We start from the raw sequence: 24,831 nt of genomic DNA, 5'->3' as shown, positions 1-24,831 counted from the left end.
AGTAAAAGATTATTTATAGAGATTTGAGCAAATGCTCATGTCTTATTGGTCTTTTGCTAATGCTAGACTTTTTACTTAATAAGTATAAATTGCTAGTTTTTATTTATGTGTCGGCGTGTCGCGTAGATCGGGCAACTTTGTTCATGTCGTAGGGGGCGTGCTTCCCGGGGCGACTTTGTTGTTCATGATTGTTTAGCCGGGGCGAGATGACGTTCTATCATTTGTTGCTGTGTTTGTTTGGACGACTCGCCCTTCACACTCCTCATCGATCACGAACCTTACGAGTGCGAAATTAGGTTTTCTTTTTGTCAACATAGAACTTGCTCTGTCATGCATGAATTGCAACATTAAAAAATGATTACAATGTTTATTATTATTCAAATGACTCAGCAGAATTAAAAACAACTTTGGACTCATGACACGTACTCGCACAAACTGAAGTGACTGATGTAAATTAAACTCTGCTCGGACTTCAGAAAACGTGATTCACACAGCCGGGCCGACTACCTCAATCATGATCATTGTTACAACTTGCTTTTTCGTATTCTTAAACTAGTCTTGGCTGGCTAGGGTCTCGTATTGTCAAACTTGATTAAATAATTATGATAAAAACAAAATTGCAACAATACAATGTGGGGTGTACTGCACTGCCGTGGTAATGCTGCTGATTCGGTGAGTTGTTTTTTTTACTAATGTCACAAATCGCATACAAAAAGGAAAAGTTTCCGTATGGCACCACCACTTTTTCATTCGATATGAAATGATTTAGTATCTAATTTACCTCAATGAGATATCCTTTTTTGTAAAAATGAGTGAAAAAGTGGTGGCGCCATACGGAAAGTTATCCTTTTAAACGACCGAGCCAAACTCCATGGCCCAGCAAAGTGGGATTTAGGGTTGTAGTGTTAACCTGTATTTTGATCACCAGGGATCCATCACCAGTACAGTAGGCCTACTAATCCAACAACATTTTTTGACATTTGGAAATTATTTTGCATTATGTTTTGATGAGGTCCCCTCGTACTCTTACTTATTTTTAGTCTAATAAATGAATACTTCCAACAACTTGTTGTCCACTAGTGCAGGGGAAAGAAGTCGAGCTCCCTCAAGTCATGGGCAATTCCATGAAAAGGTGGCCAAGGAATTTCTTAGAAAAATGAAATTGCTCCCAGAATTGAAATTTTACCCTTCTTATAAAATAGTATTCATAAATACCTCAGACAGTTTCGCTATTCCTATTGGTGGAGAGTGCGTCACGTGGGTGTGCATAAACCTTTTGTTAATGCACAGTAAAAAGTGTTAACAACATGGGCGTGTGCAAGCTTATTAGACAGTTTCTTCATTCCTATTGGTCGAGAGCAACAGCCAGGACAGTTGTGCCACATCACGCGATACGCGCGGCGCGCATAGCATTCCCTTGTAACATGTATAAGAAGTTGTTTACCCGAGGGCGGCGGAGGGCCTTACCATTTCATAGCTGGAGGTGTGTTGTGTTGAAAGAAATCATTGAACAATTATAATTTTTGCATCTATTTTACTTTTTGACCAAAGGTGTTGATGTTTTTTGACCGACAAGGTATATTTATGAATGGGATTCAAAATGTGTTGAATCGGTTTCAACTAGTAGTGGTTTAAACCCGCTGAGGCCTGGTTCTTGATAATTTACCTCGACTTCGTCTCGGTTAAATTATCAAGAACCAGGCCTCGTTGGGATTAAACCACTAGTTGAAAATCTCTTCACCACACATTGATTCCCTTAATAATAATATCAAAGTCTTATTATAGCATTCCAACACAGTGTCAGGGGAATTTATGTTATTGTTTATTGTTAACTCACTGTGAAAAAAATTACTTTTCCAATATTTTTTGTAAGTTTTAGTGCACTTCGATGTGCAAAAAGTAATGATTTTTTTACTATTTTATCAATTTGATTTTTTACAGTTGGGATCTGAATTTTTTTAAATGAGAACTAGCATGGCCGGGCAGTATTCTTTCATTCTTTCAATTTCACTACAACTCAATGTACAGACGGTACACTTGGTGTCAATACTTGGTTTTGGGTACTCCCAAAGAGCGTAATTAACGCATGTTACCAAAATACACTTTTTGAAATATTACTAAATAATCTGGTTTCAATTGCTACAACTTATGATTTTTTCTCTGGCTTATTTTATATGGGCTATGTAAAAATAGTAAAAACTTAGATAAATTCTTAACCACCACTTCACAATGAGCCTCCGAAAAGTGTAACGCATGTTACTATTACTAATGAAACGCGGTGTTACCAAGCCCAATAGTGAATACACTGTATACAATGGTCAGATGGGCCAAGTTGGCAATGGCAAGTCCTAATGATAACATTTTATTTTTGAATCAGATACTTAGGAAACTGGAGCACCTGTGATAGTAAACAATCACATGCTCTGAACATTTTGTGATGTAGACGACTAAAAAATTAATAAATAAAAATGTAGGTCTAAAGGCATAAAGCTACTATTTTGCTCTTCAAATATGATGTGCAACTGATATTGGTTGACAAATTTGAGAATTTGTAACTGAACAATTGAAACAGCATCAACAATCTAGCAGGACAAATTGAAACGCGTGTTACTGTAAAAACAATAAAAAAAGGTCTACCTACTAAACTACATCTTGCCTTGGATCGGACGAGTTTGAAAAGCATTTATAACCGTTTGTTATAAAATGCATATGGGTAGAAAGATGTTTCAAATGTAGAATACAATGATCCACACAAATTTGCCTCGAAATTACCTGGTATTCCTTTTACTCTGCGAACTAACATCTATGGGAGTCAACCATAAATGATTTGAACTCAACCTTATTTCATTTCTAACTTCACTTCATTTCTAAATCCAAACACAAAGAATTTGAACACTCAGAGCTATAATTCAGAGAATGGAGAAAATGCAGATGAAAACAAATACAATAAGTCTGGAAGGGGGACCGTAAGAAGCACAGATGGACCAAGCCCCCTTGTTGTTTGCAGCCAAAAGGACAGCAAGGACCCAAGCTACAACAAGCAACACAATAGCACAAACAATACAATCAAAAGCTTGACAAAGGAGAAACTAACAAATATAAACTAAGAAACCCATGGTAGCAAGTGGACACTATTGGTATTTACTCCAAATTTGGTACTGAGTAACGGTGAGCTGTTGATAAGTATAAAACATTGTGAGAAATGACTCCCTTTGAAGTAACGTAGTTTTCGAGAATTAAGTAATTTTCCACGAATTTGATCTTGAGACCTCAGATTTAGGTCTCAAAATCATTTTCTTAAAGTGCACAATTCGTGTGATAAGGTTTTCTTTTCTTTTACTAATATCTCGCAACTTCGATGACCAATTGAGCTCAAATTTTGACAGGTTTGTTATTTTATGCTTATGTTGAGATACATTAAGTGAGAAGACTGGTCTTTGACAATTACCAATTAGTGTCCACAGTCTTTAAATAGAACGAATCAACAGCCTGTAATCATGAATGATTTTTATTAAAGGGACACGTTGCCTTGGATCAGGCAAATTGGTCTATGAAGAGCTTTATATATTCTACTTTTAAAACATGTATCCTTCTAACCATGAATTTTTGTATTGCCCCATTGACCCTAAATTGCCTTGGTGCCCTTAAACTGTTAGAATTTCAAAATTTTCCCTATATAGGCCTACTTGTACCAATGAGAAAATGCTTTGCTTTCAGTTGAAATAAAATGGCATAAATAATTGATCTTAATTAAAGTCACCTGGAAGTGGTATTTTTTTTAAATAAAGCTTTTGTCACTAAAATATGTGTTTTTATGAGAGGAATGTGAATAAAAAGTTAACTAAGGTTTAAAAATATTAGTTTTGATTGTATTTACAAATTTACGAGTAGGCCCCGACCCGAGAGGGCGCTGTTCGTGACGTAATTCAAGGCGCGATATTTGAAGAGAAAATTTGTAGTCAGGCCCCCGTACATTACGTCTGGGAACATGGCACATCAAAACAAATTTAGACACGATTTTACACACATACGTACATTGAAACTTGAACATGTTGAACGCCTAGTGGTTTTTACAAAAGCTATTGCTGCTATTTTTATTTAACTATGCGACTTTTTAGTGACCAAATGGGTTGTAAGATGTGGGTCTGCCTACGTATTTATGTAGAAATTTGGCCACAGAGCAGACTGCACGCACGCACTATGGCTGCTGTATAATGTGCGGACGGTCACATAGGACCTGCACGCACGGTGAATCTCATGCGGTACCAACAAAAAATTGCGTCACTTGGCAAAAGCTAAAAACATACCCTCAAAGTTCAAACTTACCCGAATTTTTTCACGTTTAGCAAATGTTCTCTGGGTTCGTCACGTCTTTCAGATACCTTCTTCGACTTCCCACTAGCTGGAAAAATTGTTGGGACGAAGTCGTGTTAAAGAATGGCTCTACCCGTCATGTCAAATGAGTGGTGTATCCCGGATTCGAAGCACGACGGCTCGAAGTGTTCGCTGCATAGCGCTGAAAAAGACGTCGGACCGGACCACTTTGCTCTAGTTAATCTGACTTTCGCAGCCCACAACCGCCTATACTTGGGATCTGCAGGAAACAGATGAAGACTGACCCCATCTTTAGTTGTTTTGCTGCATCCAGCAGCAATACACCTGGTTGGCATTGCTGGAAAAATGCCAGAAAAAAAACTTTTTCGCAGCGTACAAACTCACGTCTTAGAGTTACATGTACTTTCGCACGTGTGTTTATCTACGAATCAAGGGGGGTCTATGTTTGATCGAGGCAAAGTCTTCCTTTTCCTACGTCACAAAAGGGGTAGGCGGAGTCAACCCCCAAGCACTTAATTAATTTTTTTAACATATAAATTGTGACAAATAATTACTCAAAAAATTGTTTTATTGTTAATAAACATATACTCTTATGTTTAAAAGAAAAAAAATCCTATTTCCAGGTGCCTTTAAACTCAGTTTCATATTATGCTTCATACTTATGCTGTTTCATGCTTTGAGATGCTCTCCGTTGTGATTAGCACTAAATATATGAGAACTTCGAACAGATAGTAGTGTTATTATTTGGCTTGATGGGACTGCTTGGTGTAACTGTAGTGTGAGCGTTCACCCTTGAGCAGATTCCTGAGCAATAACATAACACTGTATTACAGTGTCACAGCTTCTTGGAATGTACAAGAAACACTGTTTATGAAGACATCTTTAATGCGATGGATACCTTTGGTAATTTTCAAAGTTCAGACTTCTCACTTTCGTGTATCTCAACATTACAATGCATAAAATAACAAACATGTAAAAATTTGAACCCAATGGGTCACCGACGTTGCGAGATAATAATTGTTGAAAAAACACCTTTGTCGCCCAAGTGTGCTTTCAGATGCTTGATTTTGAAATCTCAGAAACTGAGGTCTTGAATTCAATTTAAATATTCTGGTGAGAATTTACCTCTTCATTTTAGAGGGAGCTGTTCCTCACAATGTTTTTACTATCAACAGCTCTCCATTACTCTTTATCAAGTAAGTTTTTATGCTAACAATTATTTTGGATGATTACCAATGGTGTCCATTGCCTTTAATCAAGGTATGCTGGTATGGATGTTTTTTATTTATTTGTTGTTCGTGTTCTACTTCATGTTTCTATAGGAAAAGATCAAGGACTAAGTACGAATTCCAGTGAAAACATCTGACATCATCATGTACAGATTACCAAGGGTAATCCAAGGCCATCAGAGGATGCTGGGTAAGCTTCGCCCACAAGATGCCAAACAAATCGTGAAGAAGGCTCTTGAACAACTCAGTGCCAATCCTGATCCTAAGATACGACACATTGAGCACCTTAAGACTGTCTCCCAGGGGATACAACGGGAATACTTTCACACAGGGGGGCGCTATCCCGCTAGTGGTAAATCTCTTTTTGGAGATTCATATGAGGTATGGTCAGATGACATGGCTTGCATACTACAGGGGACCTGCCTCCCTGGTAGTACAAAGTACTGCCGTACCAAATCCATGTTTGGCAAGCTTGATTTGACTGACATTATGCAGGGAACATCAGCTAAACGCCAAATGTCCACTTTGACCATGGCCTCCGCACCAATCTGTCGTACCTTTCACACATTGGTAATTCCTACACTTACTTCAGGTCTTCAAGTACGTCAGCAGCTACCGAGAAAGGTCTATGGCCATGATGGTAGCCGGGCTAGAAGCTGTTTGAAGTCTGGCTTGCCTAAGGACGAATGGAATGAAGAGATTGCGTGTGTTCTTCAAGGAACTTGCCTTCCTGGAAGTACCCGATATTGCCGTACTAAGTCTATGTTTGGCTCGTTGAACCTGAAAGATGTAATGCAAGGGTCATTGCATCGATGCTACAGCACTAGGCCATCATCATCAGACACCCAAACGTCATCATCTGCAACAGCAGATAGCCAGCTTACACAGCGTCAGAGGCTCACCATTGCCATGAGAGATTATGGCTCTACTGTAATAGTCTTCCACATCTGTATCTCCTTGATGTCTCTGGGAAGCTTTTATCTTGCCGTCTCCAGGTAAATTCATCAGCTTTTAAACTGGATCATACAATGTGTACAGTTCTACATCTATCATATAGTCATGAAATTGAAAACAATATTTAAAAGTGGTAACTTTTAAGTTCTTTATTATGTAATGATTAAAACCAAAAAAACTGAGTTTTTATAATGCAACACTTTATGATCTGCACAAAGGTATCACTTCAAAGTCAGAAATATCACAACAATAAATTTGATCTATCTTATAGTATAAATCCATTTGATATCTTCTGTTTGAATGAAATCTTTTGTGACGCTAATCTTTCTGACAAAGACTGCTTGATTATTTTGGAAAGCTTGAAAAAGTAATAGTGGTGGGTAGCGTGGAGGTTTGTCACCTTCATTCATGTGAATGCTTCCAAGGGTTGAATGCAAGGACGACCTATGCTTACATTGGTTCTATTTATAGACAACCCACAAGTTAATGAGTTGATAAACATAAGGAACTTGAGTATTTGTTGTTTTACTCGGATTTTAATGGAGGGTGCCTTGTTGCCAACATACCAAACGAAATTATTTTCAGGTATGTTGTTAACATTGAGTTCCCATTTGCAATTTTCTTGTTATCTTTTGTTGTAATTTAAAAGTTGTATAAATAATTTGTAACATGAATTACAAGAACTGTTATTGTTTTTTGTTTTTTTTGCAGTGGTTTAGATGTGCAGTCTCTTCTGAAGACCATTGGTTTAAGCTCAGATACTGTGTCTTCACGGATTGCAACTGGTACAAGTACATTCCTGGTGGCATATGGTGTTCATAAGGTGTTTGCACCAGTGCGGATTGCTGTAACCTTAACTTGCACACCGTTTATTGTGCGCTACCTACGTGGTATTGGTTTACTGAAGATTAAATCTGTACCTATTTCAAAATGATTTGCGGCTTTTGAAAATTCTTATTGCACTTTTACAATAAATCATTTGCACACACAACAAAATGCTGAAAGTGTGACATTTTAACCCTCGCAGAGTCTTTCCCAAAGGCTTTATGACAACACACATGAACAAGTACAAAACACTTGTAACAAAACCAGATGGCTTGAAATACCAGCCCCCTTCCCTCCACTACCTTTGTCTCCTTATCCATTGTTAACCCCTTTACTTTTTCAGTGCTGTGTGCCCCTTTCCCTATTCTTCTGTTCCACTTCAATACTTCTGTTACACTATTGTGTAACAGTTTGTGATTGATGTTTTTCAGTTTAGTCTGAGAAAGACTCTGGATTAATCTTATCTCGAGTTTAAAGGGCGAGTAACCTGTCTTCGGATACGGAACTGAACTCGTTCTAAGGCCTAAAATTAATTCTAAGTTTGGAAGAGTTTGTTGAAATTGACAGCAGGGATCGAAATATCATGCCATTAACTATTGTTTGCATTTATACAAGTACCATAGGTCCTTTTGGTTGGGAAGCAGTTTGCAACAGCTTATTTTATTTTCTCCTAAATCATATTAAATTTATAGTTCCATCCTGTGTTGTAATGTATACTGCTGTACACATAATGTGTCAATAACAAAGACATCTGCATCTCCCTTGCACTGGACATTGAGCAGTCTTGAGATAATTAACTTGCATTCCAGCAGCAGGAAAAGAAAACCAACAAATTAAACACCAAATGACATAATATACCAACATTGTCACTTAGTTGTTGAACTCGGACCAAATTTACATAACTGCCTGCTTCATTTTTGAAAGGGCACGGGCACCCAAGGCATTTTCTCCTTGGTAAAGGGCACCCTGTGAGGAAATTGTAAACTTCTACTGTAGCGTTACTAGGGCACCAAGGCAAACTGATATCCAGGGGGCATGTAGGCAATCGCCTTCCTTGCCTCCATGAAGTATCAGAGACCAGTCTTCTTACTGGTGTATCCCAATATAAGCATCAAATAACAAGCCTGTGAAAATTTTTATCAAAAATTTGTCATCGCAGTTGCAAGAAAATGATGAGAGAAAAAACACCCTTGTTGGACGAATTTGTATGCTTTCAGGCAGGAGTACATGTAAACAACTTTATTTTAGTGAGAAATTTCCTCTTTTTCAAAATCTATGCTACTTCAGAGGGAGCTGTTCTCTATGAACAGCTCTCCAATGCTCGTTACCAAGTCGGTTTTTATGTATGCCTGGTCTTTCCTATTTTGTACATCATTTTGAAGGGGTACATGGTATCAAAGTAGATTTTTATTCTGAAAACATAACAGAAGTTTGGTTCACTTTCTTACAATTACAAACAAGTTTTATTTCCATATGTTTACATCATGATATTTACAACACTGCTGATAATCAATCCAAATATGTCAAGATTAAGTAAAAATGATGTGCCTTTATAAAATACCGTGCCGTAGGAGAAGAATCATGCATTTAATATACATTATTGCAGTAAACCAAGGCTTTATTTACTAAAACACCAAGATTCATCTTTTAAATGATGAGTTGTCAATTGTGCCATTTATGATATCACACTTTATTGAAGCACATCTTATGATCAAGAAAGTTTGCTTTGTGAAATAGAGTCCCAAATTAAAATATTAATTGATTAACTTCTATTGCAAGCTCCTTGTGTACTGTCATGGATTTAAAGGGAAGGTACATGTTTGATAATTGTCAAAGACCAGTGTTCTCACTTGGTGTATCCCATCTGAAGCATAAAGTGACAAGCCTGTAAATTGGTCATCGAAGTTGCGAGAAAATGATAAAAGAAAAAAACACCCTTGATGGACGAATTTGTGTGCTTTCATATAAGAATAAAAGACTTCAAGCTAGAAGTCTTTCATTATTTTAGTGAGAAATAACCTTTCTCAAAAACTATGTTACTTCAGAGGGAGTCGTTTCCCACAAAGTTTTGTTCTATCAATAGCTCACCAATGCTTGTTACCAAGTCAGTTTTTAAGTTAATATTTGTTTTGAGTAATTACCAAACATGTACTTCCTTTAAAGGCAGTGGACACTAATTAGTAAAAATAAGCGGCTCCCTCTGAAGTGACGTAGTTTTTGAGAAAGAAGCAATTTTCCACGAATTTGATTTTGAGACCTCAAGTTTAGAATTTGAGGTCTCGAAATCAAGCATCTGAAAGCACACAACTTTGTGTGACAAGGGTGTTTTTTTCTTTATAATTATCTCGCAACTCCGACAACCAATCAAGCTCAAATTTTCACAGGTTTGTTATTTTGTGCATGTGTTGAGATACACCAAGTGAGAAGACTGGTCCGTCTTTGACAATTACCAATAGTGTCCACTGTCTTTAATAGGCGTGTAATATCAGTCCATCTTTGGTGATTTGTTCCTTGAAGCAAAAGATTGAAATCAGAATCTTTCTTTAAAAAAGGGCTACATTGTCATTTATATAGACACAAATAAGTTCATTTTACACTCCATTGTACATTTCTAGTGGGGCTAAAATAAATATGTCCATGCACACACACATACATGTATACTTTTCCCAATATGGTCCAGTAAGCCAACAATATTCAACAACCAGTCAATAAAAATGGGAGTTTTTTTCTCACCACACAACACAATTCAATGCAGTAATGTTATTCAAGTTGGGATTTACAAGTTATTCAAGTTATTCAAGGTATGATCAGACTAGGTGCGGGACTAGTATAAGCTTGATGGATTTTACCAGTTTATAGTGTCGCCATTCAGAATACTGTTTCCCTATGCACTTGGTTATTGAACCATACAAATGTTATACAAGTTATTGAATGCTTTAAAAAAAATGTATTCCTGCCTGTGTTTGATTTACAATGTACAATGTATGTGACTGGCTCATTCCCACACAAACAACCAGGGGCCAATTTCATAGAGCTGCTTAAGCAAAAAATGTGGTTAAGCACAAAAATAGCTTGCTTATTTTACACGTTCATGCCATACACAGTGCTTGTGGCAGAACTTTGTGCTTAAGCAGCTCTATGAAATTGGGCCATGGGAACAGTTTTCTTCATTACCAACTACAAATGTTGTCAAATCTATCTACTCAACAATATGCAAATTACAAATAACTGATTTAAATTTGCTTGTAATTAAACATTAATAAATCTGCTGATGGAAAGCTTCAGTGATACTATTAAACAAAGATTTCAAAAGGTAAAGTTAATAATAATATGTAACATGTACCAAAACAAGCCATAGTTTATTATATGTAACTGCAAACTTAGGATTTGATTTAATGGATGTTAAAGCTATATTTGACTATTTATTAGCTGTGAGTTTAGTTGAGTCACAGAGCCCTATAGTTTTGCTTAGCTGGTGTTTAGTTGAGTCACAGAGCCCTATAACCCTGGTTAGCTGGTGTTTAGTTGAGTCACAGAGCCCTATAACTCTGGTTAGCTGGTGTGGGCATAAAAGCTTGATCAAGTTGTTTCAAGGTGTACAGTATTTAGATGGATTTTTATAGTGGGGCATTTGATTGGGCTGAATCATATAGTATTGGGATGTATTTAGTGGGTACACGGTTTAATATGCAGTCACCTGAAAGCAAATAAAGTTGACTTTCTTTTGGATTTCCTTTTTGAAAATCATTTACTGTGCTATAGAGAACTGATTAATTAAATGGCCTTCAAACCCAAACATTGACTAATTATACTGAGAATAAAAATCAAAACAGAAAACATTTACCTAAACGTAAACTAGAACCAAAATGTCCATGTTTTCAACCACATATTATTTATACAACTACACTAAAATTAACATGCAAGGTTAAAAGGTTAATGGGTCGCATCAACCCTAGAGTCATTCACATTAATTGGGCCTTGCCTTTCATTAGCATTACAACCCCCATTGCAGGCCTGTATGCTTCGTTTTAAAAAGGCAAGGGCACCAAGGCATTTTCTCCTCCCTGTCAAAGGGCACCCTATGAGGAAATTGTAAATTTCTTCTGGGGCATTTCAAGGGCACCAAGGCAATGACCAGGGGGCACTGAGGCAATCTCTTTGTTGCCTCCTTGCAGTATCAGGCCTGCTCAATATCACAGAGGTGGTTAAAGCATGTAGCATTTACAAGTCGCATCCACACAGATACTGTTGATACTTTTGCAAGTAAACAATCAACAAATTGCTTTGAACTTGACAGCTTGATCTCCGGAGCTCATTTCACAAGAGCGAAGGATTTTTCTAAACCTGGGCTTAGGCTCACATTTCCATTTTAGGTGGAAAAAATGTACCGATGATTACAGAGCCTAAGCTAAGATTTAAAAAAAAAGGCCCATAGGACTGCTGTTAAGATGTGTATCAATCTTAAATGTTTAGCAAAGAATAATGTCATAATACAGATCACTATTAGAAACTAATCCCTTACATCACTCTTTGCTTGGCACTTGGGAATGACTCTTTTTAGATCTTAGTGAAGTCAGTGCCTGCTCTCGTAGTATCTACTGTACTTTATAAATACATACACAAATGTACAGAGTAGATGCAATTACAGGGCAGGGATAAAACCTTGCTGGCGCTTACGTTTGATAAAAACTATGCCGATGCTTAAAGACGGTGGACACTATTGGTAATTGTCGAAGACCAGTCTTCTCATTTGGTGTATCTCAACAAATGCATAAAATAACAAGCCTGTGAAAATTTGAGCTTGATTGGTTGTCAGAGTTGCGAGATAACTATAAAAGAAAAAACACACTTGTCACACGAGGTTGTGTGCTTTCAGATGCTTGATTTCGAGACCTCAAACTCTAAACTTGAGGTCTCAAAATCAAATTCGTGGAAATATACTTCTTTCTTGAAAACTACGTCACTTCAGAGGGAGCTGTTTCTCACAATGTTTTTTACTATCAACTATACTATGAGACCAAAATTATTTTAAGCATTTACAATTGTATTTTCATGACATTGTTTTACCCATTTCTCAAAAACTACAGCACCTCAGTAATTAATATTTATTGCATTTTCATGTTCACTCTATACACTGGTGACAATCCAAGAATATTTTATATGGATTGATTGATTGCTTGATTGATTGATTAACACCTCCGACAAGTATTCACACGATTATTTACTACAAGAAGAACAATTAGTACGCAAGTTTAAATACAAATGTACACAGTTTTTACACTCAGCACCCGCATTTGTCAGTTATCATATTTGAGCAGAGCAAAGATTGGTGTCTGATGTATTGTATTTACACACACTTTATCCAAGTGCAATATGAGCACCTGAAGGTCACGACTTCTGTCCCTGGGTCATTGTTTTATGAGCCTTCTCAAGGATCCATGGATGAGCTAGTACACCAGCGAGAGGGAGACGGTGGGAAGGGTTGTGCTTCAAAAGCTGTGGACAAATGGTAGATTAAGACATTGTTTTTATTATTGACCACTCAAAATCAGATATGTAAGCACCCACAACTTTTTAGGGCACGCGACTAATCTGCTTTTGTAAACACCAGAATATTAAATGACACGATCAGATATGAATAATAAAAATAATAACTACACAGCATTTATAAAGGCACACTTAATCTGATGTAAAACCATTCAAAGGCGCCAAGCAATACAAGGGAACATGTATCAGAATTAATGCTCAAAATACAGCATATAGCCAGGGGTTTTGTGCTTCACAATGAAAAGAAATTGATTTACTTTGTTTAATCAATGAATAATCAATCAGCAGATTCCAAAAAAAAAATTGAGAAAATATGAGTAGGCACTCGCTGTTAATCGCAGAACCTTGGCTGTGAGCCAGAGCCTATGATGGAAATTATGTCAGGATCTCGTACTTCACTCGACATGAGGTGGCTAGCCTATGTATTATAACTAACTGAAAACTGACCCCAATGTCATTTTGCATCTAAAGTGCGGCTCAATTTGTTCCATAATTTTGAAAAGTAGTTTCATTCATTCTACTCAAGCTATTTGGAAATCATTCCTGTTGGCAAATCTAAGTTAGCTGAGAACACGGTCTCAATTTGAGAATTTTCTTTAATACAGTGTCCAAGACTGATGGATATTTCATTACCTTCAACACTAAATCTCTTGCACCTGCCGAGACATGACTAGGGAAAGTAAAATCCACCTGTTAAAAAAAACAATTGAAATATGTGATTCAGCAATAAGTTTTCTTAGAACATTTGGTGAGTTAACAAACGCATGTTTCAAGTTATAACAAACTGAGTTGTTTTTATAAAGAAAAGGAGTGATGACTATACTACAAACAAAGATTGCTGTTGTGGATGTTCAAAGACAGAGTCAGAACTTCAGTGAAAAGAGTCAAAACAAGAGTACGAAAGAAACCCAGCAACACAGTGTTCCTCAATAGCTTTTGAAAATACTAACCTTTGCAATTTTCTTGTAAGTTTCACCGTGTCCTTGTGATTCAAATGGTGGTTTGCCAACCAAGAACTCATAGCATAGTACTCCAAGGCTCCAGAGATCTACTGTTTCATCATGGGTCTTGCCTTCGATCATCTCAGGGGGTAAGTAGTCCAGCGTACCGCACAGGGTTGCTCGCCTGTGAGATTAAAAAAATAAAATAAAAACACTATCAACATATTTAATCGTCCAGTGCAAACAAAACTAAGAGCAAAAACGAGCTGCTTAACAAAATGTAGATTATAAACGGATACATGTACCAAGAGTTACATTTAATGTGGAAGTGTCGTGTCCAAGCGGTGAAGAGCACTGAATTCAAACTCTGGTGTTTCTGATCAGCAGAGTGTGTGTTTGAATCCCCAGCCATGACACTTGTGTCCCTATGCAAGACACTAGGCCTGGGCGAATTATTCGAATATCCGGTTAGTGGCGAATAGGTTTTCCTATCCGTAACCGCGAATGCCTTTTTTTTCTTAACTGGATATCCGCATAGGGCGCGAATACCTATTTATAAACCGGATAGTTCTGTAATTACAACCAAGTAACCGGATATTCTTTTAATATCCGAATATCCGCGGTCGTCGGGCGACAACTGATAGGAATGTTTTGTCTGAATCCTTATGAAACTTCTATTAAGACAGCATAAAACGGCATACATTAAGTATTTAATTATGCTCACCTCCGTGAAGAGTTAAAACAATGACATTTCTGACGTAATTTGTTCAAAAGTTTTCCTTCACGTAGAGTCAATCACGATCAACAGAAAAAGCAAATCACCATCTTTAAATTAGATCCGGTTATCTTTATGAATGAACCGGGTGACACTGTCTAAAACTAATATCAATCCGCCCATACGATCTCATTCACAAACGAATAGCGCCCTCTAGCAGCGAAAAAAACTATTCGAATATCCGGTTAATTTCGGATAGTTGGCCAGCGGTATCCGAATATCAAAATTTCACTATTCGCCCAGCACTACAAGACACACTTGTGTCCTTATAAAATGCAAGACACCTTACAATTGCTTCGTCCCAGTGCACTAATCGAAAAGAGAAGGGGTTCGCCCCAGTGTATTCCTGGCTGTGGCTGCTGTATGCGCCGTAGCACCTTGTAAACCCTTATAAGGTGCTAAATAATTGGGTCTCAGAATTCATGACTGCAATAACCTATCTTTCTGAAAGTTTGCATATACTCACAGGCTAAGAGTACATTGTGTGGTAGATACGTGTGCGATATAAGACTTCCATTTTATTACATTTAGCGGTGCGCATAAAAGATACAGTTTTGATTTCTATAGACAAATTAATAAATTAATAAACAAAGTCCTAAATTGTTTTGTATTAAACCCTGCGTTTTTGATTTACCTTGATGAAGGGGCATGGACTGACCAACCAAAATCAGCAATCTTGAGACCACCTTTTATTCCTAGAAGTAGATTCTCTGGTTTGATGTCTCTGTGAATCACCTTCTTAGCATGGCAGTATACAAGTGCTTCAGCCAACTGGGCGATGTACTGCAATGTACAAGGGCATTAAAGATAAATAAATGATTCCAGCAGTGCAGCACTTGCATTTGTTACAAAATAATAGACTAACTTTCTTTTAAAGTCACCTGGAAGTGGTATTTTGCCAAAATAAAGCTTTTGCCACTAGTAATGTGTTTTGATGAGTGGAATGTGAATGAACAGTTAACTAAGGTTCATAAAAATTAGTTCTCATCTTATTTACAAATTTAAGAGTAGGCCACAACCCAAAGGGTGCTGTTCATGATGTCAATAGTGGTGCGATATTTGAAGAGAAAATGCTTTACAGCGCTGAAAATGGCGTCGAACTGGACCACTAGGCACTATTGCTCATGTGAGTCTGACCAGCCATTCAGACTGACCCCATCTTTAGTTGTTTTGCTGCATCCAGCAGCAGTACACTTGGTCAGCATTGCCGGAAAAATGCAAGGTCAGTGATGATTAGTTCATACCAGTAGGCCTATATTATTGTCCAGATAAATATTTCTGTTTGACAAACCGTCACAAACCTGCCAACATTGAAACCTCAGAACTGCTCAGAAATAGGAACACTAGTTTTACAAGTACTCAGGCGTGCAAGTAAACTTTATTACATGTTGTATACAAATGATGTATGTTTAATTTTTTGTTTTTAATCACTGTATCCCGCAAGAAATTCTGTATCGTCACAAGCAAATGCCACCCTCTTTGGCTCAAACTTTTTGATCGTGTTCATTATTGTCTCTTGTCAGAAAAATCAATGTTCTGATTTTGTGCAGCCTGTAATCTCAATAATCTGGACAATTCTAATTAAATCTAAATGTTCGCAGGTATGGTATCACTGTCAAAGTTAGGTTACCTTTTTAAGACCCTAAATTTATCATTGCTGTTACAGAAAAAAACAACCTGTTTTTAAAACTCACCTTGTCTAACTTCAGAAGCCCCATCTTTGCCATTACAAAATCAACCCAAGTCTTCTGAGCAGTTTGAAATATCCGTTTTTAATTGAAATGCACAAAATTGGTGATGAAAGATAAGCCACCGCCAATTAAAGTGTGACAAATTTGATAATTTGTTTACATATGTTTTGTTGTATGCAGTGTAAATACAACAAAAGCCAGTTATTTACAAAACTTAACTTCCCTCTGATTATTCAGACCATTAGCAACAAGTATCTCAGGATGCGTGATACTATGCACTCTGCCAAGCGATTACTGACTTTTGTTTAAAGGAACACGTTGCCTTGGATCGGTCGAGTTGGTCTTTGAAAGGCGTTCTACAACCGTTTGTTATAAAATCGGTATGGTTCGAAAGATGTTGTGAAAGTTGTCGAAAATTGTGTGGTTTTCGTTTTACCTTGTCGACAAACACGGTCGGCCATTTATGGGAGTCAAAAATCAAAAATTTGACTCCCATAAATGGCCGACCGTGTTAGTTCGCGACGTAAAATTAAAACCGTGCAATTATTAAAACCGTGCAATTTTGAGTGATATTTGTGTGGATCATTATATTCTACTTTTAAAACATCTTTCTAACCATATGCATTTCATAACAAACAGTTTCAAATGCTTTTCATACACCAACTCGACCAATCCAAGGCAACGTGTTCCTTTAATATGGAGAGGATCTATAATCAAACTGTGTGTACAGAGATAAATGAGATATTTAAATTTGTTATTGTTTATATTAACTCACCGTTGCTGATAATTCTTCATCAAAATGACCTGATTTCTGGGATTGCATCTCTTTGTACAACTCCCCTCTTGGTGCATACTCTAAGATAAGATACACTCTAGTGTCATCATAGAAGTATCCATACAGACGTAGAATGTGTTCATGTCTGTCAAACAATCAATAAGGACAATCAGCTAGTTGTCTAAGTACACAACTGTTAGAAAGTAATTTGCATGCTACGTCAACCTGTGGTTTATAAACCAATGTGTTGTCCTTAAAGGCACTGGACACTATTGCTAATTACTCAAAATAATTGTCAGCCTAAAAACTTACTCGGTAAACAGCGTCGAGCAATGCAGAGCTGTTATAGTATAAAACATTGTGATAAACGGCTCCCTCTTACGTAGCATTATTATCTTGCAATTTCAATAACCAATTGAGTTCAAATTTTCACAAGTTTGTTATTTTGTGCATTCATGTTTATTGACACACCAAGTGAGAAGACTGGTCTTTGACAATTACCGAAAGGTGTCCAGTGTCTTTAAACAAACAATACTGCATTGGTATCCTATATGCCAGTGAAGTCTGGCCTGTAAATGACAACACTATGGTGCATTAGATACAATAAGCAAGAAGGACACTGCACTGGTATGGGCACATCCAATTAATGCATGAAATACAAATTGAGGGAGTTTGCCTTTGTAAATGTGTGTGTAACTAATGGGCCCTGGTATCATGACATGGGTAGACAGTACACCTGCAAAATGCATGTTTAAATGCGATTAAATTGTCTAGGCATATAAAATACTTTCTAGCTTCATTAGCCAAGATACTGGAATTTTAGACACAAAAATAAATTGTGATATCACCGAATATCTCGATATATTTAAATGCTAACCTTAAATTTTTAATGCTAACCTTAGATGTGACTGGATCTCTATTTCTCTTCTCAATTGATGTTCAACTTGAGCCTTCTGCAGCTGAGACTTGAACAACACCTTGAGTGCTACAATGAACTTAGAGCCCTTCTCTCTGGCCAGATACACATTGCCGAATTTGCCCTTACCCAAAGGCCTGCCAATATCAAAGTCAGCCAGACACCATTTGGATCTGCAAATAACCAAAAAACAAGAAAAAACCTTGAAGTAAACCTGAAGATCCCCTTTTTTATTATTTAAATACATTTTAAAGAAAATTCTATTTTAAAACCAGACACCATGCTTGGTGGATATAACAATGTGCCCCATCCACATGGTTACGCCTTACAAAAAAAGTGTTAAAAAACATGTTCTTAGTAAGACTAAGGGAATAAACGATAGCGACGAGTTTATAAACTGCCATTTAAAACCAGCAGGGTTGTGGCCATGCAATAAAGGCCCCAGCCTTCGGCTTGACCTTTTATCGCACGGCTAGCTACGACCCTACAAGGTTTGAAATGGCAGTTTAGGACCGAGTCACTATTCTTTTATTCCCACGGATTTATAAATGCCTGTTGGTTAAAAGGTGTAATTAAGTAAGAAACTCTGTAAAACTTATCCGTTTTCCGATGTCAAGCGTTGTAGCCACGGTGGGCGGGCCTGCCCAGCACCGACAATTTCAGCCCGGCACTTCAGCTGAAAAATTGACTGCCGCCCACCACAAAATTTCCCCCAAAACTAATACAAAATTAAAAGTTCTGCCGATATTGATCATATTGCAAGACTAAAATGTCATGTTTTTTGTGTTTTGTAATTTTAAATGCAGTGTGTAATTTTTTTGAGCCGGAACTTCGAGCAATAAAAACCTTTAACGTGTTCCACACGTAACTTGCCTCTTTTGTTGCATCAATTTTCTTCGTGAAATGTGCCCTGACGTTTTTATTGAACGAACTATATTTCAGTGTAGAAGGCATACCGTCTACAGTCTTACATACAGACGCAGTGTGCTGGTAGCATGTACATGTACATGATGTATTGTACATGTGGTGTGCACCAGCGCTCGCTGTGGTGGACCGTAGAGTGCACTACAAGTCTAGTCGTGGGTTTTTCGCAGGGATTGCATTACTTGTACACTCAAACAGTATCGCCACACAACAGTGCGAGGGGTGTGTAAAGTCTAGTGTACCAGTTCGCGTATCCCGGATGTAGGCATGTAAACATGTTCGCTTCGTCCACCTGTTGTCATGCATGCTTGTGTGGACAGCAAGCTGGGTTTTAAATTGATACGTGTAAATTTTAAGATGGCCTCGCAGTGTAAGTTGGACGATTTGTTTTTGGGAAAATTGAAAAGATTGGAAGATGATAGCAGTATATCTGGTGGAATACATGCGCGTTGCTCGCAATCTCTGACCAAATTTAAATTCAGCTGCCTACCACTAAAAATGTCCTAGCTACAACACTGCCGACGTCCTTTCCTTGAGCCCTGTATGTGTGTTGCATTTTTATGACTGAGATAGTTTTCGGATATGCATTTGTGGGCATAGTAGTAGTAGTATACATCCTCGTATTCATGAGCCAAAATGGGACAGCAAGATCAATCACCCCTTAGAACGAGGTTGTGGGCTAACCCGCACAAACGTATCCAAAAACAACCGGTTATAAAGAGCTCCAGCTGGTCATCATCAATCGTTTAAACCCCCACATGACGCGCTCTCAATCAATAGGAATAGCAGCACCGTCTGAGGTATGAATATCTGCTAACAACCCAATGAACCCTTAGTAATAAAAAAAACCCAAAAAACCAAAAAACCCCAACATAATTATGTTTATGTATAGTACTAGGTGTAATAATACCAGCAAAAGCTTACGTCTCTTGGGGCTTCAGAGTTGAGGGGTTTGCTTTTGGAACATTATCTGCCTGTGAATCCTTGAGTGCTCGACTTGGTCCTGCTGGTTTATGTTGTTGATTATGCGACATGCTGTCTGGTTTATTCTCACTGCCGGTGTCTGGTCGATTGGGCACCATTCTAGCTGCAGGTTTTTGAATCGTCTGGTGAAACCCTGAAGCTATATTATGTCTATCTTGAGAACTACTGCTACTTGATGTCAATGGCTGTAACAAAAGCACAAAATCACTAATTTTAATCTCATCCGAATTCTGGAGAATAAAAGCAAAGGTTGAATTTATGGGGATAACAATAATGATGGCAAAACTGCTACATAATACAGGTGTAATTGTTGAATGAGTGTCTTACCAACCTTTCTGGGTCTAAACAACATAACACGTAGTAGGCAACTTGACAGGTTTTGTGCTTTAATAATTGTGGAATTGTTTGTGAAAATGGGGCTTCATGTAAATTTCTTTTATAAACATCTCTTACAGAAGAGACCTCATCCCCCAAAATCTTACACAGAAAAGATCCCCCTTATTATAGCATCTTTTAGTTTTTAAATTAAAGAGGGTGTGCCTCCACAATCATGTTGACACAGCCGTGTAAGTGACTAAACAGCCGTGTAAGTGACCACGCTTTTTTGAAAATAGATGAGTTGTCTAAAAAGAATATTTAAGATGAGATCTCAAAAAGAATATAATGATCCACACAAGTATCACTCAGAATTGCGTGGTTTTCCTTTTACATCGTCGACAAATATGGTCGGCCATTTATGCGAGTTAAATTTTTTACTCCCATAAATGGCCGACAGTGTTAGTTCTTGCATAATGCATTGCAGGAAAAGGACATCATCAAAGGGGGTTGTACCTTGCCATTCTGCAGTATTCTCGTTGCTTGTGTAGATGATCCTGCTGAAACACTGCCACCCATATTACCATAACTCCTATTTTGTGATGACATTACTCGTTTAGGAGCCATGTTGTGGCGAGGTGCACCAGTAGGTGTTGTGAACTGTAAATCAAAAATGTCCCACAAGAATTTTGGGTTAAATTCTAAGTTCTTTTTAATTACAGTTTTTATTGATTACAAATAATAACTCAAAGCTCATTATTATCTCATTTTGATGGTGATGTATGGAATGGAACTTCACTTAGCAGTTGAGAAGTTTACATAATCAGTCAAAAGTCAGTGGGTTTAGAGTTGTGTGTTTTTGCTACTCTTACACTAAAAACAAAGTGAGATTTTAAACTTGTTAACTTGTTTTTTCCCAACTTGTGTTTTTGCCCCGTCACATGTGAATAAAATGTGGCTGTTTATTGAGTGTGAATCACACTGCGTTTACACAAGATCCAGAAAGATGGATTGATTGATTTAATTTATTTAACGACCGCAGATCAAGATCCACTGTGACTGATCCACTTTCACACATGCGCTGTATCTAGCTTCGATCCGACTTTGGAATCGGATTTTTATAGGCAGTGACATCAAAAGTTTTAGGTTACGTTTGCTTAAATAAAAATTGAGTTTTAGAATAATTAGAAAAACAACAACCACGGAGTAACACAAATTGTTGGTTCTCAACTTCTTCATAGATAATCTGGACGCGCTAAAAAGTCACGTGCTGAGGGCAATGCAAAAAAAATGCATTAAATCTTGCTGAATCTTGAACCGGGTCTGATCCAGCTTTCTTGCTTATTTGTGTAAACTGGGTCTCAAAGACCAAGTTGTAAAATCTGGAGCATACTGATAGACCACAGCCTAGTGACAAGGGCCCATCTTCTTTTCAGTTAGGCTTACTCTGTCATGATCTCAAGAGTTACATGTACTTCTTTTGATGCTTTCAAGCAGGAAAATTATAATTCAGGTTTTACATCATACATCAGGAAATAAATGCTACAAGCTCATTTATGACTTATCAGTAAATTGCTGCAGATAGAAGGTCCAAAAAGGCCTGCATTTTACTTACCTTAGATTCAGGCTTGTAGGCAGCCATCCTTTATGTGCTTCCTTCACAGATGGACAAACAATGATGTGATGTTCTTAACTTTAAACAAAGAACAAATAAAATTTTCAAATGTAGCTTTAGACAAGCTTAATCAGCATTGAATTGCTAAATTGTTGATACCTGGGAAATAGATTTGTTTTAGAATAGCAATTTATAGGACATACTATTAAACTTTCTGCCTCTAGGCTATGTTTTCCTGCTGAAAAGTGAAAGATACATTGTAAAGTTCTTACTAAAGAATGTTTATCGGACGGCAGTTACATTTTGGATGACATTAAGTTGATAAATCTAAAATATTTTGGGAGTCACTCCTCATTAAGAAAATATTATAATATTTTGTGCAATTTTTTTATATAAATTGAAACTCAAAACCCTGAAAGAAGTCCAATCAAGCCTCAGCAGAAATCATTCATAAGTTGGATGCTATGAATTAATTTCCGAATTAATAATTTCCGCAATTAGTAGACAGTTCATTTCCAAACATGTGAAATACACCTTCGTACGAGTTGGTCATGTTGGGAGAACTTGGGGCACAAGTTGACCAATTGGTGTGCAAGTTGGCAGGCGTTTGAGCATGTTGAGTTGGCATGCTGCGTAATAAGCAAGATGACCTGTTTTCGGCTACACCCATCATCATAAAATGTAAGAAAATTATCAAATTAAGCATACAAACTACTCTAAACAATAACAATAAGTTAATAACATTTAAAACTAACAAAATATACAAAACAGTTGTCCATCCTTATTTAAACAAATAATTAGGCCCTGTACCTAAATATAAAAATTATACAAATAAGGGGCTGTTCATAATTGTCGATGTTTTAAAATTTCGATTTCTTTTCCAAAGATTTGTGACCCACCCAACCACCCCCAATTTCGATTATAAAAACATTGATTTGTTTATGCAGTATTACAAATAAAACTACACATTGTTTACATGTACTTTTACTTGTACATACATGTATGTGTGCCCGGGGCCAGTAAACTAATTGACCGAACAATTTCCCAATGGCGTAGCTGTACGGGCGAGTCACTTTCCGGAAACCTTTCCATTGCTGTTGAGCAGTTGAAAAAGCCGTTTCTTTCGGATTTCTTGAGAGCAAGCAAGAAGCACAAACAAACCTCTCGTATGGTGAACAGGGAGTTTTCGTGATCAACGATTTTTGTGCCCAAAAACTGTGTAGATCGGTTGATATGTCCTTTTTCTTCAAAAATATTCTTTTCAAAGGTGTTTTGACTTGAGAATTAAGTTTCATGATTTCTAAAAGTGGTAAAAATGGGGCAAAATCTGGTGACTAGCTGTCGAAATTATGCGTGTTGAACCAGATTGTAATTAATTGACGATCAAAATAATCTCGTAACCCTCCAGCCTAGTAGTACGTGCAGACATGGTTTCCCTGGAGATGACCCCCGACCCTGACAAGTTGCGTCATGCTCTATTTTTAACCGTGGGTGATACCTGACCTAAGATTTTTAACAAGAGACGTCAAGGAATCTTTGGTCAGGGAACCAGACTAATACGCGGCCTGAATCTCACGTGGGTCGTCCTCCCAATGGTATTTCACTGTGGGGCCGGCCACATGCATGGGGTTTAGTCATGCACATTTACATTATACGTACATTCTGCCTCGGTTTGTCATCGCGCGCAGGAACGCTTGTACCCAGGCAAGTCAAACTTTGCTTTTTTATTCCTATTTACTAACTTTTTTTATGAAAAGTGAATTTCGCTTTTTCAATTATTTACCTTGACCCACCCACCCACTAATTAAAAAAAAAAAACCCTGAAATTTAAAAAACATCAACAATTATGAATGGCCCCTAAAGCCCTAAACAAACTTTTAATAGGCCTAAAAGAGAAAGAAAAAAGAGGTGTTGTAACCTTGTCCAAGCGTGGAGCTATACTACAAGACTACCAATGTCGGTCACTTTGTACCCCCAAGACCGGCTTTCGCTATTTTCTTTCATGTGGACATCAACACTGATTATATTTCATGGTAATTAAAAACGACTTGTTGCACTTGCAAAATAATTGCAGGAATCAGAATAATTATTCCTCAATAACCTTTGTAAAAAAAGTGTCCAGTTTGAGTTAGTATTATTGCATAATTAATGTTCTTCACTTTGACGCAACTTTCTCATCATGCTCATCGTACCCAAGTCACTTCGTACCCCAATTGTCTGACTCTCAATCTCATGTCTCTGGCAACAGTGGCCGGCCCTTATTATTATCTTTCATTTGGACATCACATAGATCATAATGATTGATTATTATTTGACGTAATTTCCGCATGGGCTCCGTTTTTGACTTGTCCGACCAAGTCTTGGCTATAAAGACGAGTTGTCTGAACCGTCGAGTTGTCCGAAACGTCGAGTTGTCCGGCCGGACGAGTTGTCCGACTCTGACATTCAAACATTTTTACAAATAACAATTACATTTTGTTCCTCCACTACAGTCCTACACGGCACGGATCCAGTGCACGTCAACGTTCATCACAGAAAGCATCAGAAACACGGTCAAACTCGAGGTACCTGTTGAACTACAAAATACTATTAACGACTACATTTAAAATTATGACATAAAATGAATTAACCAAAAAAACAATTCCTATGTCCGACGTCCGATTCACGATCAGGTCAATGATGAGCAAGACTTTTTTTAAAATTAAAACGTAAAAACAAATCAGACTGGTTCATTTTTCAACGGAATAAAACATATACACATCTCCTGTATTTCCCTCCGGAGAATCTTATATAGTTAATATATGATATCTTACCGAAAAAAGGGTAAATAAAAGCAATTACTCTTGGACCAAACTGTGTTGAAATCAGAGATCCGACGTCCAGTACGTGAGCTGCATGAAATCCAAGTGTGTACCTTTTAAATTCGAAACGCAAAGTGAGGCTCTTGATTGGCCATTATGAGATGCCGCTCCCTTTGAATATTCATGAGGTTCAAGTGACTCTTT

The 24,831-nt window shown here is 37.4% G+C and overlaps 2 protein-coding genes across 2 annotated transcripts; one reads left to right on the top strand and one right to left on the bottom strand.

The window, feature by feature from the left end:
• The first annotated feature begins 246 nt into the window (after positions 1–246).
• On the top strand, positions 247–11,090 carry LOC139935389 (uncharacterized). The gene is made up of 3 exons (XM_071929950.1): positions 247–672; positions 5,658–6,559; positions 7,230–11,090. The coding sequence occupies exons 2-3, from the start codon at positions 5,709–5,711 to the stop codon at positions 7,450–7,452; spliced, it is 1,074 nt and encodes a 357-aa protein (XP_071786051.1). The 5' UTR covers positions 247–672; positions 5,658–5,708; the 3' UTR covers positions 7,453–11,090.
• Positions 10,806–24,748, bottom strand: LOC139935387 (aurora kinase-like). Its single transcript, XM_071929948.1, has 10 exons — positions 24,640–24,748; positions 21,827–21,904; positions 20,728–20,871; positions 19,837–20,081; positions 17,970–18,161; positions 17,073–17,217; positions 15,241–15,389; positions 13,841–14,015; positions 13,524–13,580; positions 10,806–12,839 (listed from the first exon to the last, which is right to left on the bottom strand). Exons 2-10 carry the CDS (start codon positions 21,851–21,853, stop codon positions 12,732–12,734), a joined length of 1,242 nt encoding a protein of 413 aa, XP_071786049.1. The 5' UTR covers positions 21,854–21,904; positions 24,640–24,748; the 3' UTR covers positions 10,806–12,731.
• Between the last annotated feature and the right edge of the window lie 83 nt (positions 24,749–24,831).

The sequence above is a fragment of the Asterias amurensis genome, chromosome 3 (genome assembly GCF_032118995.1).
Source record: "Asterias amurensis chromosome 3, ASM3211899v1".
Classification (NCBI taxonomy): Eukaryota; Metazoa; Echinodermata; class Asteroidea; order Forcipulatida; family Asteriidae; genus Asterias; species Asterias amurensis.
This window is presented reverse-complemented; position numbering and strand designations above follow the sequence as displayed.

Excerpts from the sequence above, each read along its gene's own strand:
- LOC139935389 (XM_071929950.1), top strand. The coding sequence starts at position 5,709 with ATGTACAGATTACCAAGGGTAATCCAAGGCCATCAGAGGATGCTGGGT. Across the intron at positions 6,560-7,229 it reads TTTTATCTTGCCGTCTCCAG|TGGTTTAGATGTGCAGTCTC; the intron begins GTAAATTCATCA and ends TTTTTTTTGCAG.
- LOC139935387 (XM_071929948.1), bottom strand. The coding sequence starts at position 21,853 with ATGGCTGCCTACAAGCCTGAATCTAAG. Across the intron at positions 20,872-21,826 it reads CCTACAAGCCTGAATCTAAG|TTCACAACACCTACTGGTGC; the intron begins GTAAGTAAAATG and ends TTTGATTTACAG. Across the intron at positions 13,581-13,840 it reads CTTACAAGAAAATTGCAAAG|GTGGATTTTACTTTCCCTAG; the intron begins GTTAGTATTTTC and ends TTTTTTTAACAG.